Source organism: Ixodes scapularis, unplaced genomic scaffold (genome assembly GCF_016920785.2).
Source record: "Ixodes scapularis isolate PalLabHiFi unplaced genomic scaffold, ASM1692078v2 PGA_scaffold44__24_contigs__length_19508400, whole genome shotgun sequence".
Lineage (NCBI taxonomy): Eukaryota > Metazoa > Arthropoda > Arachnida > Ixodida > Ixodidae > Ixodes > Ixodes scapularis.
The window spans coordinates 16277089-16303666 of NW_024609873.1; the positions used below are offsets into that span (position 1 = coordinate 16277089).

Below are 26578 nucleotides of genomic sequence, written 5' to 3' on the forward strand. Positions count from 1 at the left end.
TTTTATAAATTATTTTCTGTCCACCAATGTTAAAAGTGAAAGCCGCTTCCAACTCCCTGTAACGCCAAATTAGAGCGCAGCTCTTGAGGAGGAGGAAGGAAGGGCACTGGGATTAAACTAACCAGGGGGGGTCACGTGACCTTGGGGGTCACGTGACCCCCCAAATGCTGATGATGTCATCACTGACGTCACTGATGACGTCATCAGTGGCGATGACGATGCGGGTACCGATGACGTCATTAGTGATGTCACTGATGACTTCACCAGTGATGATGACGATGCGAATGTCGGTGACGTCATCAGTGACGTCGCTGATGACGTCATCAGTGATGATGACGATGACGATGCGGATTTCGGTAACGTCATCAGTGATGATGACGATGACGAGGCGGATGTCGGTAACGTCATCAGTGATGATGATGATGACGATGCGGATGCCGGCGAGTCATCATTGATGATGACGATGACGATGCGGATGCCGGTGACGTCATCAGTGATGATGACGATGACGATGTGGATGCCGGTGACGTCATCAGTGATGATGACGATGACGATGTGGATGCCGGTGACGTCATCAGTGATGATGACGATGACGATGTGGATGCCGGTGACGTCATCACGTCATCAGTGATGATGACGATGAAGATGTGGATGCCGGTGACGTAATCAGTGACGATGACGTCATCGGAAGGTCACGCGACATCGGCGGGGGTCACGTGACCTCGAGGAGGGGGTCACGTGACCTCAGGGGAGTCACGTGACTTCGGGGGGTCACGTGACCTCGGGGGGGTAACGTGCACCCCACGAGGTCACGTGACCCCGGTGGGTCTCGGGCGGTGCATTATGGGACATTTCCCATGATGCACCGGGGTCACGTGACCTCGGGGGGTCACGTGCCCCCCCACGAGGTCACGTGACCCCGGTGGGGGGCTCGCGCGGTGAATTATGGGACATTTCCCATGATGGACCACGCGGTTACGCCGACGGCGACGGCGACGGCGACGCCGACGCCGCTCAAGCCGGAAACGGGTCCCTAAGAGCTGCGCTCTAAAAAAAAGGTTGAGGTTCCAACACTTTGAATCAGTTTTTTTTCCAATCCACATTTGGCATAAATCCCACCTCAATAAGGCTATCGTTTCAGTATGAAACTATCGAGAGACTTAATATTTGCGGCTTATATGCGGAATTTTTATGTAGCCAGTTACTATGAATTTCAACTTTGTATTTTCATGTTCTTTTATTATGAAACAATGTCATTTGCAAAATTTGGTGAATTGGAAAACAAAACGTTTTTTTCATAATGTTTTTTAACTTGAAATATATATATATATATATATATTATTTATTTTCATGGCGACTAGCAACAGGTATTCCAATATGCATTCCACCAGAAAAATTGATGGTTTTCAGCACCATTTCTCATTGAGAGATCTATTGAGCAGATTCCATTCAAAGCTATGCTGTACTTCATTCTGGGGGTAGAAAATTGGTTCACAGGGCTGAAGCTTTGCATGCCTTCTTCTATATGGCTGCAAACACCACCTGAAGATATCACGCCGATTTAAGTGAGCGGTTCAAAAGTTGACATTCCCAGGTATTGTCTGCCCATTAGTAAAGAAGATATTTACTTCTACCAATTACAGAACAAAATATTTCACATGTAAGATGTGTGTGTTTCGTCATCCAATATCACAAATCTCATCACCTAATGCAATGTTTTTTTTTTATTATCTAGAGCTAACAAACGGGGTTCCGGCGCCGTCAAGAAGTGCCCACAACTACTGTCATAATTTAGTATGCCGCAATACAGACACCCGTGCTTATTTCCACCAACACCAAATTGGTTGCGTCATTGTTGCTTCACTTTCCCTCGCTTGTTCGTTTAAAAATTAACGGACATAATTTTGTTCAGGCTTGTGCGAAACGAAATATGAAGGAATTGGACATTATACCTGTTTTGCGCAAGATCGCTCTGGATCATCTGGAGATTAACTCCTGTGAGACAGCATCAGCCGTAACGTCGTACCGGCGCTCGGATTCCCGGATGTGTCCGAGGATCGATAGAGCTTTGAGTCTTTTTAGCATAATATTTTTGCATTCTCTTAGCTTTGTTTGAACGTTGGAATGTCTGAGAATCGACGCGAAATGTAGGCGTCGGGCGTAGGGACTAGGGAAATTTCTTCCAGCCCTAGGTAACTGCATAATCACAGCAACTTTTAGCGAGGAAGCTCCTCCGGTCTTTACGCCCATCGCGCACGGAACAAAGTCCTTCTTGTGCTTCTTACCACAGCCGAGGCGTCTATGTGCTAAGGTTTAGAGGGGTCGTCCGGAAAAACTCGGCTATGGTAAGAAGCACAAGAAGGACTTTGTGCCGTGCGCGGTCGGCGTGGTGTCCAAATTGGGTTGGCCTGTGGGAGAGTGTACATTGGCCAAACAGGGAGGTCCATGAATGATAGGCTCGGAGAACACGCACTTTCGATAAAATTTTTACCTTCGGGCAGGCTGTCGAACCGGTCATTATTTCGGTTCGGGTTCGAGTTCAGTAGCATTGCATTTTGTTCCAGTTCGGTTCCGGCTTAGGCTAGCGCACATAATATCACTCCGGTTACCGGTTTTAGTAAGTGCGAACCGGTTCGACCTGGTTTCTAACACCACCTTCGAATATTGACCGAGCACTTCCAACAGCCTTTTTGTGAGCACGAGATACTTGCCACACACCAATCCCAAAACTACTCCTTCTTCAGGTAGATCTGAAAACCCAGCACAGTGACGTGCGCAAAAGACATAATTAATGTGGTAAGGCTAGTACTTGTAATATACAGTTCTTAAGTGAACTATATGTAAGCAATCGGCTTTCCCTTTTTATGGTGTCTTTTGCACGCGCAACTGTACAGTATTTCAAACTCTGACAGAAGAAGGCGTAACTTCGAGATGGGTCTATAGACCTCTCCAAAAAGACCTTGTGGTCGGTGCCATCTTTAATATTCGTGCTCGCTTTGGTCGCTTTCTGAAGCGACGAACACGCACATGCTGGGCAGTGAAGATTGCAGGCTGGCCGAGCGGCTCACCAACCAGCTCAGCCGCTCTCAACTAGCGCCCCAAAGCGTTCGCTTAGGTTAGCCTATGGGTCACACACTGGCAAACGTGTTGTCGACCTTGCCTTGTGGGGAACCCGCCAACCGTGTTCTGCATAAATAGTTCTACTCACTAGCTTCCCAACAAACACAAACACGTGCAGAAGGTGTTAGTCTCCAAAAATAGCAAAACATTAAACGCACCAAAGATGGCAACGACCCTGAGGTGCCCCGTCTCAACTGGGCACCCGTCCCCAGACCCTCTCCAGAGGGTGTCGGTGGCTTTTTCGCACGCCAAACAGACAACTCTCGATAGTCAACAGGTTGGTCCTGCGAAAATAGATTTTAAAACCATAGCAGATCATTCAACTTCGTGACACCCGTTCGCGAGGTGCCTGTTACAAAGCGGTTTGAAAAACAGCAAGTTGGGCAGCAGTCGCCGAGAGTCTTCTGCTTGCGAATGGCCGAAGTAATTTGGCGCAAAGGTTACGAGGTCGCCCGTGCGGAGACAATATGAACCATGTTAAAAAAAATAAAAAAAAACATTTGAGTCGTATTTAAACGAATTTTATAACTTATTCAAACCAAGCGTCTTTCTTTTGGCACGGGCTAAAACATTTCGCTCGTATAATGAAATGTGACTACATCTTCACAGCGCTCCGGGTTCTGGTGGAAAAACGCTGTTCTAAAGATCTCGTGGCCATGCTTTGTTTTCTCACTTTGACTTTTTATTGCTAAGGACGCTCTATGCAAATGCCCCGGTCTGGTGGACTCAGAACTACTTACATAGCATGAATTATTAACATTAAGTGCGTGACAATATTACATAACAGTACTCACAATTCAAAGTGTCAGTTACCGAACAATATTTCGGTAATGCCAGCACAGCGAACGACGTTTCTCTAATGCTCAGTTGAAGACTTTATAATAGAAAACCGAGCGTGTTCGTTAATAAATACAAAACTTGAAAGTATAAAACAGAGAGGACGAAGACGGGAATAGGACATCTTACATTTAGCAACAACATAGAATGGCACAACGATAAAACCGCACCCCAAGGGTCTCAACGTTCTCAAAGAGGGAAAGGAGATAATAGTTATAAAGGAAAGGGAATACACTAAATATAAAAGTTTGAAAAGCGCTGGCGTCACGGAGAGGAATCACTAGTCTATTTATCTCTGATTACTTAGAAATCAACCTTTGTCAGTATCAGTGATAATGAAGGTGCAGAATTATTGTTGTTTGCACTCCAAAAGGGAAATGTACTATAAATATAAGAGTTTAAAAAGCTGTAGCGTGACGAGGTGTCACGACGAGGTCACACCTCGTCGTGACGCTACAGCACTCAAGCGGAACGTCACGTGGTGCGCTCTCGGTGCTCGATTGCCTAAATGGCTCATCGACCGCAACTGCGTTCCATCTTGAGCTCAAACATTAACAAACGCGTAGGCCTCTGTGACTAGAGTTGCGCAATCGACTCCGACACTTGGACATATCGAGGCCAAGCGGCAAAGCGGTGCTTTGAAATCGCCGCGCCGCTTTCGCGCAGCCAGGTCAATCGAAGCAGCAAAAGAAAGTTGAAGCTCTCCACGCACCTAAGAAACTGAACGAGGAAACTGAGCGAGCTCACTGACCACACGGACTCTTTGTGCCTCTGCTTTTAAAGGGGTATTCACACGAGGGAGAAATCCCGGGGATTTCTCCCCGGCACGCGCGCATCACGAGATGAAAACGCGAGGCTTTTGCACATGGCAAAGCCTGATGTTTTCGTCGTGGGATGCGCGTGCCGGGGAGAAATCCCCGGGATTTCTCCCTCGTGTGAATACCCCTTAATGGGGGTGCATTTTTTCTTTATTACACGCGCAATAAATATGAAATGCAAGAAAATCAGACAGTATATAGGATCAGTCTTGGCAGTAGTATATGAAACAAATACTCCCGTAACCAAATATTGACGAAATTGAACCTGAACCGCTTTCATTGATCCGGTTACCGCCACATCAGATTATGGTTTCGTTCCTATTCGGGTTTATTATGAAGCGTTCGATTTCGGTTTCGGTTTTGAACCGGTTCGGCCAAAAATAACGGTTTTGATCCAGTTTTTGGTTCGTGTTCGGGTTCGGCTAGACACCCTGCCTTCGGGTAATTTGGCAATTCATTGTGATAGACGTGGGTGCTCCCCTCTTTTGGAAAAGAGGACGATTGTTGCTCGGCACAGTCAGCAGACGACTCGCGAAATATTTGACGCCTATTACTTTTCGAAGTATAAGGATGAGTGCGTTCGTGCTCCCTTGAGTGCGCTCTTCAATGATTGCGTGCACATGATGATTCATATTTGTGTTTATCCTCTGCCCAAAGAGCAGTCTTGTTAAATACATGTTGACTACCATACCATTCCTTCCAGTCTCTTCGATAGACTTTTTTCAAAAGTGTGGGTTGCGTATACTTTGTTCCACCATAACTTGGAAAAGGGCAACTGCCACCGCCTCCTCGAGCCCATCGGAGAGACGGAGTGAAGGTGCGTGACAAATCTGTGCAGACGAGCACTCTGGTGATATGTTCTCATGTGTATCTCCACAACGTGGATATTGGCTAACCGAGACGGCATACCCTTCGCCGTTTGCCATATTGTGATGAAGCGAATTACAGTAGCTACTACTCTAATTATCTAAGGCCTTCATACTTTGGGCATTTGTTTGACACTAATGTTATGTCAGCCATAACTGTGAACTCGGCACATCGCCTATTGAACTCGAATGCTGCTTTAGCGTTCGACGTTAACAAGGGCCCATTCGTGTGCTTTACGAGGAAAAAAAAATGGTGAGTGTTTTCTTGCTTGATGGGGTTTGGCAAAGGGTCTATCCGCTCTATTGTGTCATACGTATTGGGCGTGTCCTGCTATATAACAATGCATCGACACATACTATTAAACGAGGTGCTCATAGATGTGTTTATTTTTGCAATTAACAAGTTACAGCGATAATTATTTTACGAGTGTATTACTTATTTTAGATAGCTTGGCCCGTTTTGTGCTCATTAATGTCTGTGCGCATTGAAGATAGTATCATCCGTGTTGTTTTAAGTATCCTCTCTGCAACGCCTACAATGGACCCTGGAGGAAATAAATTAATAAATAACATTTTCACATCACTGGAGTTAGTTTTCGAATGCACCACATGTTCAGGACAGGTGGACAGAGTGCAGCCCTGGCAACAAGTCTGCCAGTCTGGTATGTCCAATTAATTAATATTGAAGGGTCAGAGATGCGAGTGTCCTGAAAGGTCCAGCGCGTGCAGTGAACACAATTGTTTGGTGTATAGACTCTCAAGGCGTAAAGGCAAGCGGAAATATGTTTATTTGGTTAGTGTATCCAATATGTTTATTTTCACTTGATTACATAATTATTTATTCTTAGCAAATGTTTCCATAACTAGTTCTTTCTGCGACAGTCTCGTGTCAGGCGTTCAGTTGTTGTTCCTCTGCTCCTTGTTGTCCGATGACGCTCCTGGCACATCGGTGTTCAGTTTGGTCGAGTGGCAACTTTGACTGACTGATGCCGTCTTGTAATCATGCGTCATGTGCGGCCACTGACATCTGATGCACTGAAGCTGCAGGGCTGGCTTCTAATCCGCAAACTTTCCTGGTAGTCCTGCTTACGTGGCTGTGCCTTTTACTGTACCGTTGACTTGATGGCGTTTCTTTGCTATCCAAGCCATTTCATATTCATTTTGTAATGGCAATTTATTTTGCATCCCGTGACCACTGCAACCTGTGTAAGTCTCGTGTGGCAAAGCGAAGTGAGTGATGCTTGGTGTCCAATTTTGAGAACAACCAACCATTCTATTTCTTCAAATCACTCAGCGGCATTCTCCCTTAAAGTTGGAAATCGGATGCTTCGTGGAGGAGACACAGATAATTGGTGGCAGCAAATTATTAGGTATTGTCCTTGGACGAAAACCGACACCAAATCTGCTGTCATTGCGTTACCGCTCACCTGCTTTGCGGTGCTTGCCTCCCGTCGAGGTGATGGGGATCAGGAGCTTCAGGGTAATGTGGGCATCAGTGACAAAGACCGCCAAAGATAATCCTCAATGTCCCGCGGTCGCTCCTCGAGACGTGGTCGAGGGTCTTTCGGCAAGAACCCTCGCAGGCCAATTCATTGGTACGGCCAGCTTCGGCAGAGATGGTCGGTCTCGTGCATTGGTAGCAGAGTGGTTTCCGGTCGGCCATTCGCAACACCTCCGTTTTCCTCTGTGTACGTTGTTCAGCGCAGACCTGCACCCGATGTCGGGAATGCTTCGGCGTTGGGGTGTCTCATTGAATTGGCGTTGAATACTAAGGGGCAGCCGATGGCGGTCGTCGTGCGATTGTGTCGTAAGTCGCCCTCGGTTCGTTAGATGCCGCTTCGCCCGCAGAAGTCTTCCGTTGAAATACCTGTCGAACTTGTTCCGAAACAATCTCGGCAATCAAAATAAAAGCCGGGCAACTGATGGCATTAAGTAGCTTCCTGATTTCCTCCGGACAACGTCGTGGATGATGTTCCGGGTGCCTGGGAGGCTGGCGTAGAGGTTTCAGCTGGACGACTTGAGTGTTGCGACGACGGGGAGTTGTTGATAGTGACAGGCTCGGGACTGCAGAGCAAGTTCAATGTTGGAGGCCTCGGTGATATACACCCTTGGACTGTTGTCGTGGGGTTGCAGACAAGGCTACCAAAGGTGGTGTCGCTCACATCAGGTACCGCGGGACTCTTAGCTTCTTCTCTTTTGCAGCATCAAGGTCGGCGTGAATGCTCGATCAGGCGCAAAACATCCTCCACGACGGCAGTGACACTCTCGTCGGGACCGTGTCCTGGACAGAATCAGGAATTCGGCTCTCTTTCGTCGATGTTGGCTGATGAACATGCGCTTCGGCTCGATCTTGCAATCTTCCCACGACGTTAAGGAGGATTGTGGTCCTCAAACCAGCGCACGGTAATTTCTTCAACGAGAAGTATAGGCTCAGCAGGAGCTGGTTGTCTTTCCACCCATTGTGGCGGGCGACACGGTCAAATTGCTCAATCCAGCCCTCGAGGTCTTCATAAGCCTTCCGTGAAAAGGCGTCGGAGTGTCAAATGCGACAGGCTTGCAAACAATGGTGGGAGCGGACGCGGTTTGCTGCTACAGGTGTTCCATTGTTAGCTTACTCAGCTTCGGTTTTTCTGACAGGAAACCCAATTCTGGTGGTTCTTGCTGGTAGCAGCGACTGGCTCGGATCTCAAGTTTTTCGAGGCGTATTTCTGAGGTTCTTGCGGTACTCGCTCGTCTTGCGGTTTTTCTGCCGGGCAAGGGATAGGACTTGGTCCAGGGCTCGCCGGGGGTTTAAGACGCGGGATAGTCCGCCACTCGTGTCCCGTTATCGGGAAACTCGGCTGGGAGCTGCCAGGGTGCACACAGAGTGAAGGGCTCTGGGTTATATAACCAGCACCTCCACCAGACTGTGCGATGACTGCCGAGCATTGCCTGGTACTTTTCAGAATATTAAATATTGATAGAAGACAGGACTGGAGCAAGCATCCGTGACAATATAACAAACTGACAGAAGAGTGTATCCTTACCACTGAAAAAGCTGCATTCCTTTAGAATGCGCTGGGTAGGTAACACGCTCGGTGAAATATCCATACAGCTTGCAATTCGCGTAACGAGTGTTGATGAAACGTTTGTGTCGACGAAACGTGCGACAGACCTGCAGAATACCAACTACAACACCTGTGCTCCGTGAAAGTGCACGTCTACGCCAGAACAATTTAGGAAGCACCACAGCATCACCTAAAGGACGGCACAGGAACTACCTGCTTAGAGGCAGCTCTCCGGAGCGCCGCACAACCAAAGTCAGCCTTCGGTTATTTGAACGAAGCGGCACCACGATTGCGCATTGCCAAGCACAACTCACGCAATTTCGGTCGTTGAACAGTGTATCCAAATATGTTGCACACGCTTCACTGCAGACATCGAAGATTCTGATGGTCAACGAGAGCACAGAAACGCCGCCTTAAAATTTATCCCAGCGGTATCCGAATCAGTCCGAGGTCCGAGCAACGTAGGGACGATTGTCTCTTTCGTGGCAATGTACCCTTCCATCAGTAGCGAAATGCACACCGTTCTTTCGCACTTTCAAGTTATACCTACGTCAGGCTCCACGCTGAACTCTGAAGTCACTTTCGACCGGCATCATATGACGGCTTCGGCGTCTGGAATCAACTCGCCGAGACAAACGAAAACGAACAGAGCATCCGACAAGCTCCGGCCAATGCTCCGGCCCAGCTGGGGTCAGCCGCTGCCTGGGCGCTGCCATCTTTCCTGTGACGTCACGTATTTGGTTTGGTCACGTGACGAGTGGTTCAAATTGCATACAATGGCAGCGGCCTTATGGAAGTCATTTTCGAGTGCAGACCGGAACCCCGGTTTATCGCTGTAAGCTCCTCTACCTTGTTGGGGTTCCCCTAGAAATGGCTCTTTGATACTCTTTATTACCAGATCCTCGCACTCCAAATCTGCGACCGAGTACTTTATGGCTCCGTCGTCCAACTGTTAGCCTTTGTGCGTATACAGGAGGCTATGGCAGAGTGAGACAAATCCGATAGCTTTAGTGTCTATCCACTTAGTATGCCAACCAGAACTCGGCGTTCTGACGTCCCCGCACTCTCTCGTCTCCCTGTCTCTCAGTTTCTCGACGCACTGGACCCAAGTTAAGCCCCTAGCTTTCCTAACATTGAGCTAACTTAGGCGTTCTTCTAGCTGGGCTGCCTGGGTACCAGCTTGTATTTTTCCGAAGTACATCCACCACTCGCGTCGACTTGTACGATGGCATTGTCTCCCCGATTAATTACGCCAGACTCATCAAGCGCGCAGCAAACCCGTGTTCCGTCTTCTCCGCAGGCTCCTAATCACCGTCCAACTTTACGCTGTAGTCGCACGCAAACACACGGACGCGAATAGATACGCGCTCTCGGTAATGAAGAAAGCGAGCAGTTCTACTCAGTCTCCGTGATCCAGTTCATGCCATCTTGAGGCCACTAATCGAATCTGCGCAACTAATGCCCTCTCGATTAGCGAAGAATTGGCGGCGAAAGACGAGGTGCATCTCCCCAATTGACCGGCAATTCCATGCCAACGTCACTTGAACTAAGCCTTTTCCGGGGCCGTGCCAGCCGTGTGCTCTCAATTAATGCGCGCTGTAGTTGCCACAATTTTTCGATTGCTGTGTGACACGAGTTCCGGCCGGAATTAAATGAAGCAGTCTTTGAGTGCGGATTCTTCCAAAGTTCATGAAACGTGAGCGCATTTGTACCCGTATGGAAATCTTATATCTGGGCCATATCTGGCCATATCAAACATTATATGATTATATACGGCCTATATACAGCCATATCTGGCGTATATATAGACTTATCTGGCGTATATACAGCCTGATATGGCGTATATACAGACTTATCTGGCGTATATACAGACTTATTTGGCACATATACAGCATGATATGGCGTATATAAAGACATATTTGTCGTATATACAGACTTATCTGGCCGGCCGGTTTTCAATCTATTCAAAAGTTCAAAAAGTAAAAAAAAAAATCTTTGTTAGCAAACTCTGAATGACTCATTGTTCGCGAGCTAAATATTAGCACAAATGATCCCAAACTTCAGCTTTGACAAGCTTAAGTTTGAGATTACTTGTGCTAGTTTTCACGAGGATTTCAATGATGCTTAATTATTTCAAAGTGTTGACATTACGCCCGAATAGACAATTTGCTAAATCCCCCAAGCGCCTCGGCCTCCACTCCAGGAATCATGGAGACGGTGTTTCTTCGGCTGCCTAGTGATCGAAAATTTCGGGCAATTCTATGGTTACACAGATTTGACTGTGATTCGGAGTCACCTTGAGCACGTGCCGTACAGAACCCAAATACCTGCCATACCACTTTTAAAATGTCCCACCAATGTTAGTGTACTGTGCATTCTGTCCAACCTTCAACCTGGATGAGCTGCAGACATATCTCTTACATTATTATCATTCTCATACAGCTTCTAAGACGCTGATATTAAGTTAGAAACGCAAAAAATGTCATAAACAGCTTCGCTGAATCCGAGCTAAATCCCGGTTTTGGTTGTTGTGATTTCTCGGCTTTTAAGTAATTCTTGGTAAAACAACAATCACGAGAATGATAATATGGTAAGAAATTTCGGCGGCTCAGCTTGGTTGAAGGTTAGACAGAATGCACAGTATCATAAACGCTGCCAGTGACGAGAAAATTTAAAAGTGATATGACAGGTACTTGAGCCCTTTGGAACGCTTGTTCAGGGTGACTACGAATTACACTCGAAACTGTGTAACCATGGAATTGATCAAAACTAGCGATCACTAGGGTGCTGAAGGATCACCGTTTCCATAACTTCTCGAGTGCAGGCCGGGGCACTTGGGAGAATTGTAGACATTAAAAAGATATTGAGTGCTGATTTCAGGCTTGTGTCCTTTTGAACTGCCTGGCCAGATCTGGAATTTCCTTACTTAGCCAGATCTGGAATTTCCATACCTGATTTTCAGGCTATATCTGGCATTATGAGGCTATATCTGGCAGATATACTATATCAGGTTATATGTGGCCAATTTTTGATATGGCCATATCTGAAATATTCAGATCTGGCCAGATATAAAATTTTTGTAAGGGTAGAGGTTTGCGGTTTTTTCCGCTGGCTAGCGTGGCCCCTCGTGTGTGGGATGGCGTCCTTGGGGTTATGTCGTAGCTGTTGCGGCAGTAATGCTAGCTATTAATATTTCGATACTCGATGGAACAGGTGTTTCAATGTCCAGTTATCGCGTCTTCGTCGTGTATACGGGCGTATTTTTCTGTTTGGCTGCTTTGTGTGGCTTGAGAAGTACCTTTATGCGTTTGCCTCTCGTTCATCCATAAGCTTTAGGGCGATTTCGCCAGTTTGAAATATAAATAAATGTAATATGGATATTGATTACAGGATAAAAAATAATGAAAAACAAAACCGCCTAGGGTAGCAGCAGAAAGGTATCTGGCAGACTCGCGTTTGTGAAACTTAAGTGACACCGAGCCCCGACGGTCGAACAGGCCGTTAGGCCGCGTTGGTCTTTTAGCAGGTCGCTAAGAAGAAATTCCTTTTCCCGTTTTTGAGTAAAACGATTGAACCGTGTTATCATGACCGACCAGCAGGTATGACCACCCTTGATAGACGTGCTGCGCTGCGAAGTTGTACAGAACAAACGCGTGACTAAAAAATTGAAAATGAAAAGGATGAGTTTACATTGAGATGAGGAGAAACACAACGAACACAAATGGGCGCAGACTAACAACTGTTTATTCTTTTCTTTTTCCTCCTTTTCAATGCATGAGTTTCCCAATGCGTGAGTTTTGAAAAGGAGCGAACGCTATGAAATAATGATAAATGTCTTCATGAAGATGTGTGGACTTTCGATTTTTGTGGTGTTTTTCCCGTTTTCTGATAAACGTTCGGTTTTTGTGGTGTGAGAGGGGACCTTGAAGCTGGTGCTGGTATCCGCCTCGTTATGTTATGTATTGTCTCAGCAGTTCAATTTCCTTTTTGTTCAGAGCAATGGAAGGATCACTGATCTGTACAACTTCGCAGCGCAGCACGTCTATCAATGTACAACCAACTAGCCCAAACCCAAGTCCAAGCTTTATTAATCTTCATTTCGAGTGCATCGGGCTTTTTTGTTCTCCCATCACCACCTCTCCCACGCATACATCACTTCATCGGATTCATTGCTGAGGCAAGATGCAGGACACGCATTCTGACGTACGCCCTCACACACGGCTTGTCAGCACCTGTTCTGATTTCCTTATTCGGAAGGATGGCACCGGGGGAGGCCACAGCAAGGCATTGCTGCAAAATGCTGCGCTCCGAGACTTGGAGGCAAGTACGCTTCTTCAAGCTCAACATCAGGAGTATTTGCGAGGCCTTTTTATCACCGACCCGAGCCAAGTTGATGTACTACTTCATCGATATAGCGGAGAGCCAGGGTGAGAGCCAGTGGACTAAATGCATGAACAACATGCCGAAAAAGAAAAAAAGGATGAAGGACGAAAAAGAAAGGCTCATCAACATGACCAATCTAACCATCCCAGACAACGTCTCCAAGACATTAGAAAAAGGACCCAAATATGCAGTAGAGCCTAAGGCCAAAACTGTGGACCTGATCGGTATGGTGCACGACGTTGCAAGGAAGGTTTCTGAAGAAGAGAAAAACGCATGCATAGCTGCCGGCATCAGAGCTGTTTCCAACAAATTAAAAACAGCCAGGCAACCAGGCGTGAACACCAACCACACGGTATGTTGGATTAGAAGAAACAACTGCAGCCTCCTGCTAGCTGACAAGACAGGAGAGTTCGTCATCTTAGAACAGGAAATGTGCAAAAACAAAGCCAAAGAATCTATGCTGAAAAACTTCGAGGAACGAAAAGACATCAACGAAAGGTGTATGAAAAACGCCAGAGCACAAATGGCCAGACAGTGTGAAGAACTAGGCATCACCAAGATAGCGAAGGAAGTAAAAGGCAGCAGTCAACTATGTCTAAACCCATTCTTTGCAGTCAAAACGCACAAAGAAGGCAGTCCATTCCGGGTAATAGTAGAAGACAAAGGCACATGGCAGCATGTGATTGCAAGAGAACTACAGAAATCCTTGTCCCTTCTACACATCGATGATCCGTTCCTGGTACGCAACTCGGATGAGGTGGTGGAATTCCTGAATGGAACACAACCCATCATTGCTTTCTCGGTAGATGTAAAAGACATGTTCTACAACGTGCCACAGCAAGGAGCCTTAGAGGCAGTGGAAGAGTGCATCGACGTCTACGGAAGCGTAAACTTCCAAAACCAGAGTGGGATCAGCACATCAGATTTCCTCGATCTCCTCCGCACATACTTAAGCTCCCTGCACGTCATGTATGAAGGAAGTGTTTACACGCAAAAAGAGGGCATTTGCATAGGTTCGTGCATAGCACCAGCCTTATGCGACATATACCTTGCAAGAGGAAACAGAGATCTAGTGTCGTTTTTCCAGGAGATCGGAGTTAAAAAGTGCTTTAGATACGTGGACGATTTCCTGGTATGTTTCCCTATAAACAAAATGACAGACCACGTGTGCGAAAAGGTCAAGCAGAGCTTCAAGCAAGCGCACAGAGGCCTAGAATTCACGTTTGAACCACCGGAAAGAAGCAGGCTGCAATTCATAGACATCGAAATGGCATTTGGAGAAAAGCATACATGCTGGATGTACAAGACAAGAGGGGCAAAAGGCATACTACCGTACGACTCGGGGCACACCAAATTGGTGAAGAGGAGCGTCGCCTCTGGGTGCGTATGGCAGGCCATAAAGAAATCTTGCCACCACAGAATGTCAGAAGGCCTACAAAGGCAAATCACCCGACTACAAGCAAGCGGCTACCCAGAGTCCCTGCTAGTATCTGTAGCAGAAAAATGCATAGCAACACTCAGAGGCAATCACAAAACCAAGGAAAAGGATCAGGTCAAAAAAACCTCTGGTAGTGATGCCATACGTTCATAAATTTTCGCACCAACTGAAAAAGATCGCCGAAACGCACGAGGTCAAAGTAGCCCTATCCGCCCCATTCAAGCTTAAAGGACTGTGCAAAAAGGTTAACGAAGAGGAAGGCGACACATCGGGTCAATCGTCGTGCCGGGTAAAGCACAAAAACAAGTTCCTCGAATGCGTAGAAGGGGTCGTCTACAAAATACCATTGACGTGCGGAAACTCATACATCGGGCAGACGGGGAGGTGCTTAAATGACAGACTCAGAGAACATAAATATTCATGCGGGCAATTGCAAGCACCTGGCAACTTAGCAGCGCATTGCGCGAGATGCAGCTGCGAACCGCTATTCGAAAACACATCAGTAATGGACAGATCAAAAAATAGAAACAAACGAGAAATCATAGAAGCCTTCCACATGGCATCAGGGAAGCACGGCAAGTGCGTCAGTGATCCTTCCATTTCTCTGAACAAAAAGGAAATTGAACTGCAGAGACAATACATAACATAACGAGGCGGACACCAGCACCAGCTTCAAGGTCCCCTCTCACACCACAAAAACCGAACGTTTATCAGAAAACGGGAAAAACACCACAAAAATCGAAAGTCCACACATCTTCATGAAGACATTTATCATTATTTCATAGCGTTCGCTCCTTTTCAAAACTCACGCATTGGGAAACTCATGCATTGAAAAGGAGGAAAAAGAAAAGAATAAACAGTTGTTAGTCTGCGGATTCGAAGCGCGTGCACCGAACTGATCGGACGCACTTTTCCTTGCTCTGGGCATTTTCGATTATTTTAGTCATCAGTCGCAAATACGAACCACCGGCTGCAATTTACAGCAGCGCGGGTTACTTCGAGTAACCCGGCACATGACATGACCTTCCAACCCGGTGCAAACGTACTGGAATAAGCGACCAACCTTCCTTCGTGCTCAAAGCAGACTCCTGCTAGGAGGGACCACACATACAACGCAGCTCAAGACACTCAGACTGGACTCTCGACCCTTGGAAAACGTCGCAACGACGGGGACGGAGAGCCTGCGGACTTGCTGGCGACTCCTGCCAAACTGCAAGCACCACCGGGTGACTCAATGGAGGAAGACTTAATTGAAGGTGACCTAGAGGGCTTCGTTCTTGCCTCACATCGCCGACAAAGAACGACAGGTATCCCTGTACTCCTTACACCGGTCAATGAGGAGCATCGTCTGCAGCGACAAAATCCACTGACCTTGAGTACCGAGGTGAACGAAGCAGCAGCTGCTGCCATTTTGCGACATCGCTTCACAAATAGAGGTGGCCTTATGGTGGAGGTTGCTGGAACCACCACAGTCGACCGACTCCTGAAACTTCGCCTTCTCGGTGGGGTTCCCATCAAAGCTACAGTGCCGAGGACTTACCTACAGAATGGTGGTCTTGTCAAGGGAGTTCCCCTTTGGCATACCGATGCCGACATAACATCATTTCTGCAACAAGACGGAGTTATTGCAGCCCGCCGCTTATATCGACGTCAAGGAAAGTCCAGAGAAGCTGCGCAACCAACAGACCGTGTAGTCCTGACCTTTCGCCCAAATACAGACCGCCCAGTCCGAGTAAATCTCGGATTTACAAAACATGATGTAACAGAGTTTATTGAAGCTCCAACCAGATGCTACAACTGCCAAGCACTTGGTCATGTCGCTAAATATTGCAAAGGTGCCGCAAAATGCAAGAAATGCGCCCAGCAACATTCCACCAAAGACTGCAAGGGCGAAGCACCATTCAAGTGCGCCAACTGCGGCGGAGATCACCCAGCAAGCTACGTCAATTGTAAAGCGCGGCTGACGGCTCTTGCAAGAACCAAGAGATTCGTCCATGGCCCGAAAGTTGCGCCGTCAACAAATGAGGCAGAGGTCCCTCAAGGCCCCTGGCCTCCTCTTGAATCATCCACCGCCGACCTTCAAGCAACACAAGACACGGTGTCCCCTGCGTTAAACATCAAGGACTCACCCCCAAGGGTAAAGGCAAGAAGTCTCGACCTGCTGCGAAATCCACCCTTATGGCCAACCAATGGCCTCCTCGTGACCCCGCACCCGCTTCAGGAGAGCTCAACGCATCAGGCGTACCTCCTAGCACTGCAGGTACGCGCCCACACAGCAAAACCTCCGCTGTAGTCCTGCCTCGCCAGCAACAGGTTCCCTCTGTCTTTGGCGCAATGACAATAGGTGACATCATACGCATTATATTCTCCGTCCTTCGAGGTCTCACGACCCAACTGCCGCCATGCACATTCAAAGACATCTTGCAGAGAATCATGGCATTCGAACCGGCAGTTATTGCAATGACCGGAAGTTCACACCACGGTACTGGATGATTCCTCATTTGATGAAAGAGTCAAAGGAGCGACCGTTTTTCAATGGAACGCGAGAGGGCTTAGTGCCCGCCTTTCAGACTTCCGACAATTCACATTCAAACATAAGTTCCCAATTTTAGCTATTAGCGAATCGCGTGTAGCATCAGACTTCCGGCTTTCAGGTTACGAAGTATTTCAATCAGCTCGTCCCTCTAACGCCAGTCGGGTTCTTCTTGCCTTACGAAAAGACTTGACATATGTTTCCCATAATATCACATCACATCAAGACAATGAGTACGTCGGCGTTACTGTTCGCAAGGGCAAACTAACTTTTATTGTAATCGCTGCCTATATAGCTCCAGCTTGCAATTTTGATGCTACGCGGCTTCATGATATTATTCAACAATGTAACTCGCCAGTTTTGGTTGTGGGCGACTTCAACGCCCATAATATAGCTTGGGGTAGTGTAAGAACTACACGTCGGGGTCGTGAACTACTTGAGCTGGCAGATTCTCATGACCTATGTCTTCTAAACGACGGTTCACCTACATTCATCCGAGGCAGTCACTGTAGCAGTTGTTTAGATATTGCCTTCATGTCACGCGAACTCGTAACTCGAAATTCCTGGTTTGTTGACGTAGAGAGTCATGGTAGTGACCACATCCCTACGTACATCACAGTACGCGGCTTCCAAGCTGATAGAGCCAGACATGATCGAACCTCATATATAGACTGGACATGCTTTCGGGAGAGTGTCGAACAGCGCATACATATGACAACGACCTACGAAGAGTTTGTTTCAGTCATGAATCAATCAGCAACAGAAGCAACCAGGACAGTCAATCTTTCGGCCTCACGAACTGTTGTAGATTCAGAGTATGAAAAACTTCGAGCTATTCGCCGAAGGGCTGAGCGACGCGCACGTCGAACTAAACTACAAGCTGACATTAGGGAAGACAGGCGCACACAAAAACATATTCGCCGTCATTTAGATAAACTCGGACAAAAGAAATGGAGGGGAACCTGTGCGTCATTTGATCCCCGTGCTCCCCTCTCAAAAATATGGCATATTGCACGCGGGTTAAGATTTCCACCACAACAGAGAATGCCTTTTCACGCGATATCACTTTTCCTAAGACGCTCGCAATTGCACATTGCTGAGGAATTCTGCGCATCTCTTGTCCTATCAGCAGTGAGTGACAGTGATATCTCAGATATAGAGCATCAAGCCTCAGTTACTCCATTTTCACGTTACATGGATGATGTATTTAATGCCCCGGAATTGGATCAAGTTCTAGCTTCCCTCAGTCATTCTTCTTCTCCAGGTTCAGATAACATAACCTATGGCACACTCGCTCATTTGGGGCTTGACGCTCGCCAGCGTTTGTTGGACATATTCAACACTTCGTGGACAAGCGGCAATATACCACCTGACTGGAAAACGGCCTGCGTTGTGCCCATCCTTAAACCGGGCAAGTCCCCTCTGGATTTAAAGTCTTACCGACCAATCGCTCTAACAAGCTGTGTCAGCAAATGTATGGAGCGATTAGTTCTATCACGGATTGAATGGCTTCTTGAATCGCAATCGATATATCCGGCTACCATGACAGGATTTAGACAGGGTCGTAGCTCCATTGATAATGTCGTTGACCTTGTAACTCATATTGACGACAAGAAGCTTCGCGGGAAAATTACAGTAGCTGTATTTCTTGATGTCTGCGGAGCTTTTGATAATATCAAACGTTCGGCAGTTTTACGGGGACTCCAATCTATCGGAATTGGCGGTCGTCTTTATGCATGGATATCTGACTACCTTAATAATCGAACGATCTACATGCGCACAAAGGAAGGGGAAACTTCTCGTCACAGAGTGACCAAAGGAGTGCCTCAGGGGGGTGTTCTAAGCCCGGTCCTCTTTAACATTGCTCTCATTGGGATCACCGAAATTCTCACAAGAGCTGTACACCTTACAGTCTACGCAGACGACATTTGCCTCTGGACGTCGGCAGGCTCGCCTAAGCTCGTACATGCACGCCTACAAGATGCGCTGTCCAAAATTTCTCAGTTCCTTCACACACGGGGGCTTGAGATTGCGCCAGCAAAATCAACTGCCGTGGCCTTTACACAGATGAAGATGACACGATATCCACTTTCCATTAATGGAACCCCAATCCCATATGCGCCGAATCACATATTTCTTGGCGTTTCCATTGACAAAGGCTTAACTTGGAACTCCCAACTGAAACACCTAAAGACTAAGTTGTCCGCATTCACAAGTTTGGGGCGATTTATAAGTGGTACAACTTGGGGGACGTCTACCTCTGCTCTTCTTCGTTTATACAACAGCCTGTTTGTTGGCATCCTTCGCTATAGCTTGCCTGTTATGCACGGCTTAAGTCTGACCAACATGAAAGCACTCCAATCACTCCAGGCCCAGGCACTCAGAGTATGCCTTGGGGTACCGCGAGCAACCGCGACCATAGACACGATTGCAGAATCTCATTGTCTACCTTTGAAAGCTCTGCGTACCCAAGAAACTCTACGACTACATATGCGACATCTGACACGGCATCACTCTCATCATCCAGCTGACATTCCGGATTGTTGTTTTTACAGCCGCATCTCTCTAACTATAATTGACAACAAGGATGTCCTTCCAACAGTGTTTCAAGATCCTGTGGTACTCAATACACCACCCTGGTCACTGCCTCCACTTCTAATCTACAAGACTATTCCTGGAATAACAAAAAAATCGACGCTCTCTTCAGTTGTCCTTCGGCAGCTTTTTTTGTCTTTATTGTACACATGGCACCGTTCTTCTTGCCACATATATACCGATGCATCAACTACGCATAACGGGTCATCGATTGGACTGGCTGCCCCAGTGCTTCATATCAAAGCTGGTTACAAGCTGTCCCACAAGACCTCATCTACGGCTGCTGAACTGGTGGCCATTCGAGAGGGGCTCCAACAGATTAAAAAAGCATCACCTCGCGCTTGGACGATCATGAGCGATTCACAGTCTGCCCTCCAGTCGCTTCAGTGTCTACGTAAAAATAGTCCAAACACACAAGTAATTTTAGACATATTTAAAGTTCACTCAGAAATCGTTTCCCTTGGCCACTCCGTATCATTCCAGTGGGTGCCCAGTCACTGTGGTGTCATGGGTAACGAAATGGCTGACTCTATGGCTGCAAAGGCTCACGAATCTGCCCAAAAAGTCCTAGCTCCATTTACAAAATCGGACGTCTGTTCAAGAGTGGCGATATTGGGGAAATCGGCCGCAACGAGCCTCTGGAAGAGGATATCAACCAAAGTTCCTCTCTAAAAAATACTGACCCGCACTTACGGTTTCGAGTACCTCGAGGCCTGAAGAGACGACGGGAAGCGGTTCTCCATAGGATTCGGCTAAAGGTCGCCTACACTAACTATTACCTTCATCTTATTGGGAAATTAAAGTCCCCAAACTGCTCCGTATGTGGAACTGTCGAAGATATTCAACACATTTTACTTCAATGTACAAGTTATGATGATCAGCGAAAACAATTTTTACAAGACATTAGGAAGACTCCGGGACCACCCCTTACAATACAGCACTTCCTGGGGCCATGGAACAGCGAAGACTGTGCTTTAAACTCCACAAAGGCCCTCCTCCGTTTTCTTTCAGCAACAGGCCTGGATAAGAGACTCTAATGCTATGTACTGAACTCTCTTGTCCAAATGGTTGTGTGTGTGTTATGTGTGATTATGTCTCTTTTGTTCTTTATGTTTCTTTTCCTCTTTCCTAACTCTGTTATATCCCTTACCCCTTTCCCAAAAGAGTAGCCAGTCAGGAGATTGTACTCCCGGCTAACATCTCTGATTTCCTTTTATTGCATCAATAAAAAAAAAAAATGTTAGTCTGCGCTCATTTGTGTTCGTTGTGTTTCTCCTCATCTCCAGTTAAACTCATCCTTTTCATTTTCAATTTTTTAGTCACGCGTTTGTTCTGTACAACTTCGCAGTGCAGCACGTCTATCAATGTACAACCAACTAGCCCAAACCCAAGTCCAAGCTTTATTAATGACCACCCTTTTATGATTATCTCTGGGCTCTTATACTCTCGGCGTCTCATTACAAATACTAGTAAATGTGGGCAACAGTGTTTCGCAATCCGTCATTTTTCAGCCTGAATGCAACGCAAACCTAAAAAAAAAGAGTGTTTGATATTTTTTTAAAGGTGTTTTAAATGCGAAGTTTTCGAACGTCTTTTCTCAGGTCCACGGAAAACCATAGTAATTCGCTCATATTACACACAGCAGAGAACGGATTGCCCGTGAACTGGTGCTTAAACTGTTGGTCGATCGTTGTGTGATGTGGATTGGCAACCAGCCACTTCCGAGCCCGGCGCTTTCGTTTTGCAGCCTCGTCACTTGCCCATCACACATCACGTTGCTGTGTGCGCCGTTCTCGCTCCTGTGCCGCTTTGGTGGTACACACAGTCTGCAAGCAAGAGCCTTCGTAATGGACGCAGCCTTTTTGCTTCCGCCGTGTTCACGCTAAGGAAACTACCGGCTCAAAGAGCGGTCCCAATTATTGCTCGCTGAGCGTGCGATCAGGGGCCGCACGCGTCACCCTGCACGCTCTGTTGACTCTACGTCCAAGACTCAGACGCGGGAGCGCTAAGCGCTGGCCATAGAGAACTTTCCAATATGTTTCAAAAATCACAGTCCAGCGTACGAGCTTCACAGCTCAGCACGTGCGTGTTCGTCGCTTCGGAAAGCGAGGAATGCACGCGCGAGACGCAGGAAAACCCAAGATGGCACCGGCCAGGCGCTCTTTTTTGGGGGAGGTCTATAAGTGCTACGCATCTAAAAGCCTCAAAATTGTTAGCCCATGTGGAAACATGACTAGTCATACAACGTGGTTCGTTTGAAAATTTAAAATAAGCCAAACAATTTTTGGCCATTCGGATCCGCCACTAACTACAAATGGACTGGCGTCCATGCTCACTTCTCCAATGGACCGCTCCTGACAGAGGCAATCCCGTCGTTAGTATTTATTTCCATTAGTCCTTTTCGCTTCTACTTTCATCGCCGAGTGGTACTGGCCGACCGCAGTGCTATACCTTTCACCGACGTAATTGGCTGGCTCACTATATAAAAAAGCACATACGGAAGAATAAAACGCACCCCGGGAGAAGTATAGCCAAATCTGTGGGACTGTGAGTTCTTTCTTCCCCCGTCCTGCTCCCGTTGCTTCCTTGTCGATGGAAGGGTTCCTACATGGCGGGATTTCAGCAGGACGGGGCTGGGTACATAATGCGATTTCGTCGTTCGGCCCTCCGCGCACGTCAGTGACTCCCTTCGCGTGTCTGCAGCTCGCTCGTGTCGTTGCTTTTTGGATCCGGTTCTGGCTATGCTGTGGTCCTGATTTTGTCTTGAGGACGGGACTTCCGCGTGGGGAAATGGGTCCCGGGCTGCGTACCGCCTGTTCGTTAGACAGGACTGACGCTTTGTTAGCGCTTAGTTTTTAACTCGTTCCATGATATTCGAGATTCCTTTACCCCCCTCCCTCCCCTCTCCCCCTCATTTTCTTATTTGCGATAATGTACGGCGGCCAAGACACGCTCAGTAAAAGTGCCCCCCAACTTTTCGTTCGACTGAAGCGATGAGATTTGTTTATGAAGCTAAAGCGAAATTAATAATGTTTACCTGATTGCAACGAAGCTCTCCTATTGTGAGCGGAGTGTTTCTCTCTTTGTGTCTCACTTTCCAGCACCGTGTTTTAGATATAAGACGCTCACCGTGTTCTGCAGTACTCCTCAATGACAAATGCTACGGTGATTGCTCGTAGACATTCGGTTGTATTCTTATATATCATTGAGCCAATTGTTATATACTTCTTAAGAAGCTACTTATGGCTTAACGGACACCAATATTTAGCGCATACCAAGGATATAATTAACAAAACAAAATTAGAGCACACTTCTTTTTTTCTCTTTCCTAGATAAAAACCTCTGAGAATTTTTGTTTTATTTTATATACTTTTTCCCCTTTGATTAACGAGAATAGTTTAGAAATATATTCATTGTTTTTTTTCTTCAACATATATAAAGAGCAGAACCAACATTACTAACTTAAAAAAAGAGATTGATATTATTGACACGTGGTGATAGCTGATGTCTTTGAATGTTTCAGTATTTTTTTTTATCGGTGGTTATTTGATTTAGCTGATGTTAAACACTTAAGACTGCTTACGTGTGGGAATGCGAAAGGCATTCCCACACGCAGCGCATTTTTACAAGCAGCGGCCCACGTTTTCCTTTCGGACACGGCACTCCGGCGGTGGCATCACGCTTACCCACTGCGCAGGCGCGGCGAAAACCGCCGGCCTCACGACGGCTTGCGTGACAAAGCATCTGCGTTTCTGTACTTCAGTTTGTGTTTTATTTCTGAGGCGCGTCGACTTTGACCACGAGCGCCCCCACCGGCTACCGCGAGGAAGTATCTACGTGGCCGGGCTTTTCATGGTGCTTTATTTCTGAGGCGCGTGCCTGAAGACCTAGTTTTATGACCATCTTTAGAAAACAACGCTGACGGCTTTTCGCATAATAAAACAAGTAAACATTCGCCTTAAAAAATATAATTTATAATTGATTGTGACAACAAAGTAAGGACTCCGGTGAGTGTTTTCGGGCTCGACAATAAAAAAAGCGAGCTCTCGTTTGTCCTTCGGCTTTGTCTGTCACTGTCAGTCTCATCTTCCCTGTATCTAACTGCTTATCACCTCAGCATACAACACGCGCCACATAATAACTTGACGATAGTCCCCTTCACGCAAGCCTGACCACAACGAACGCTACAATCCAATAGATACAATCAAGCAGCGCACAAAATTGCATCGTAAAGAAGCTCGTCGTTTTTCTGTGCTCTTCCTAACACCGTCTTCACCTATCGTGCACAAGAAAAAAAACGCGCAGGATCGTGACGCATATATAGTGCAGGTTTTATTAACGCAACAGCGTCCAGGAACTCGATCCTGTCACAGAAAAGCCGGCGTCGGCGGCGTTGTGATGAGAAAATCCTAACTGGTCGATAGGGTCATGATGTCACAGTCACATGACTTCGCGAGGGATTTTCAAGCAACCCACAACGCTCACGTGAAACGTGAAATCACGCGTGCAATGAAAGGGATTAAAGAAACATGACACGTAATGCGAATTAATGGTCGCCGCATATGTCCAATGATTTAACTTTATAAAGTTATGTCTAAGGCCCCATTATACTTTACCTTATAAATATAAAATATAAAGAATTTGCCTTAAAAAAAAAAGAAAAAAAAAACTTGAAGAGTTTTAGGTTTGATTCGAACCCGCGACCCTTCGGTTGCGAGCCAGACACGCTTCTGAGTAGACCACGTGCTTTTCTAAATTTTTTATTGGACTGGGTTTCGTGCGCCGCACTTCCTGCTCTCTGACAGGAAGAGCATGAGAAGCGAATGAGAATGCGATGCAAACGGGGCCCGACAAAAGATATCGCGTTTTTGCCGGTGATCGAAAACGCCCCGAAACGACGAGACCAAGTTCCGATGTACTTCTGGTGCTAGTTGCTCGATTCCATCGGGTCGTAGCCTTGGCCGCGGTGAGACTTAATGCGAAACAGAGTACGAAACATCTGAAGATAAATTTTAACTTTGCCAAGCCGGGAAAAAAAAAAACATTTCTGCGGCATGCACGACGAATTTAGAATGCTGGAAAAGAGAATACAAAAAAAATGGCAGCGCCAGATTCTTCCACGAGAGGGAATCTCATTTGGAGGAAGCTTCTGGGGATCGGGCCTCGTAGACATCCCCCGTTTCGGCTGCACACTCTGCTCGAGATTGCACTCTTTCTCTGAGCATGGGTCGCTCAGTCCCGACACCACTTTGCGCACGCTGGGGCACGCAAGCTGGGCAAAGCACCCCAGAGTACCGCGTTGCTCTTTAAAAGGGGTTTACGGCCACGTAGCTCGCCTTGTTCCCAGCTTCGCGTTTCGGCGGAGGGGACATATTAGTATTCCGGGAGTCGCTCTATTTCATTCAGTTCCCCCGCTCAAGATTTGTTGTTGTTTAAACCACCTACTTAGATTTTTTTTTTCCAAGGGAGTATTCGGGAAAGAAGTTTTTACATAAGACGCCAGTCTCGGCACTCTGATTGGAGCGTTTTCATGGATGCCACAAGCCCTGGTTTACAGGCGGGAGGAGCTGGCTTGAGGATTTGCTTACCCGATAACCGATACGAGTTTGAAACTTTGGAAGACGGTTAAAGGCTAACACCTGAATCCGCGGGAGTATTTACTTAAGCCTCAGATTGCTCTTCCTCTTGCGCCCTCCATACACCTGGCGGTGTCACGTCCATTCCAATGCTCCCATCCGAGTGCCAAGATGGCCCGTTGACTTCCTCCACAAGCGTTTTTCAGTACGCCTCTAGGTGACTTCATCTTAGCGGCGGAACTGCTCTCGTAAACTTCCACCACAACCCGGCTGTGCACACCCAGGCCAGCTTGAGCGCAGCGCAACAGTTATATTCGTGCCGCCTCGTCGCGTGACACTCGCACATTTCATTCGATCGCCGGTTCGCTCGCTCGATTTTTTTTTAGTTTCCGTCATAAAAAGTTAAGTGACGGTTTTACATTACGGAGTTCTAGCGAGTCGTTTTTCGAGCCCATGGTTCCGAAATCACGAACGGTGCACCTGGTCCGTTCCGTGAAACCTTACGTGAAATTTGACATATTTTAGCGAATCACGAAACTGGTGCAACCGTGTAAACGATGATGATGATTGTTTGACCGGTGGCGCCATCTTCTAGTAAACATGCGAAACATTCCTCAACGTGTACATCCGTGATGTTTCGTGTTTCCGGCGTACGACTGATGCAAACAAAACTGCCGACGTTATATTAGCGGGTCGGAATTTCAAGAACTGCGAAGCTACCCTTACGAAAATGGCATAACAGGACTTATATAAAAAAATATGGTTATATAAAAATTGGGCATATTTGTCCATATAAAGCACAAAAGTGTATCGAAGTATATCTATCCAGTAATACTAATTTTTTTTTATATATCCGTATCAGGGTCTGCCAAATGGAACTGCCTCCCATATAAGGCCAGATATGTCGCCATCAAATAAGGCTATCTCTGTATATATTGTTGTTTTCTACAAATATCTACCAAAACTGACTTATCATCTGCATAAGAAAAATACTAATTTGATATTGATCCTTTGCAAACTTTTATTAATTTTTACATGAGCTGCGCTTTACGCCACTCCTGATTTTGCTCACTTTAATTCCCAGAGAAAGCAGGATTATCGACATACGTATAACGAATGTCGATGAAACATTAATGTCAACGAAACGTGTGTCCATCAAACGTGTATCCACGAGAAGGCATACGTGAAACTCGTTAACACGAAACGCAGGGAGAAGAAAGAATCAGTATTCCACCCGCAGTTGTGACATGATTTCAGCCGGCCAATGGCAGGTGACTGCTGGTAGAATTTCGGAAACATTATTCCGAAATTGTAAAAATTATTCCGGCTGCCAGGAGATAGATGCCGCCTAATTTTAGAGGTAAT

General features: G+C 46.7%; 1 protein-coding gene across 1 annotated transcript in view; it reads left to right on the forward strand.

Moving 5' to 3' along the window:
- The first annotated feature begins 12985 nt into the window (after positions 1-12985).
- The window catches only part of LOC8030106 (hemicentin-1), a 258179-nt gene continuing 244586 nt past the window's right edge, over positions 12986-26578 (forward strand). The window contains exon 1 of the mRNA XM_040503412.2: positions 12986-13423. Within this exon, the coding sequence (XP_040359346.2) occupies positions 12986-13423 (438 nt within the window). The remainder of the gene's footprint in view (positions 13424-26578) is intronic.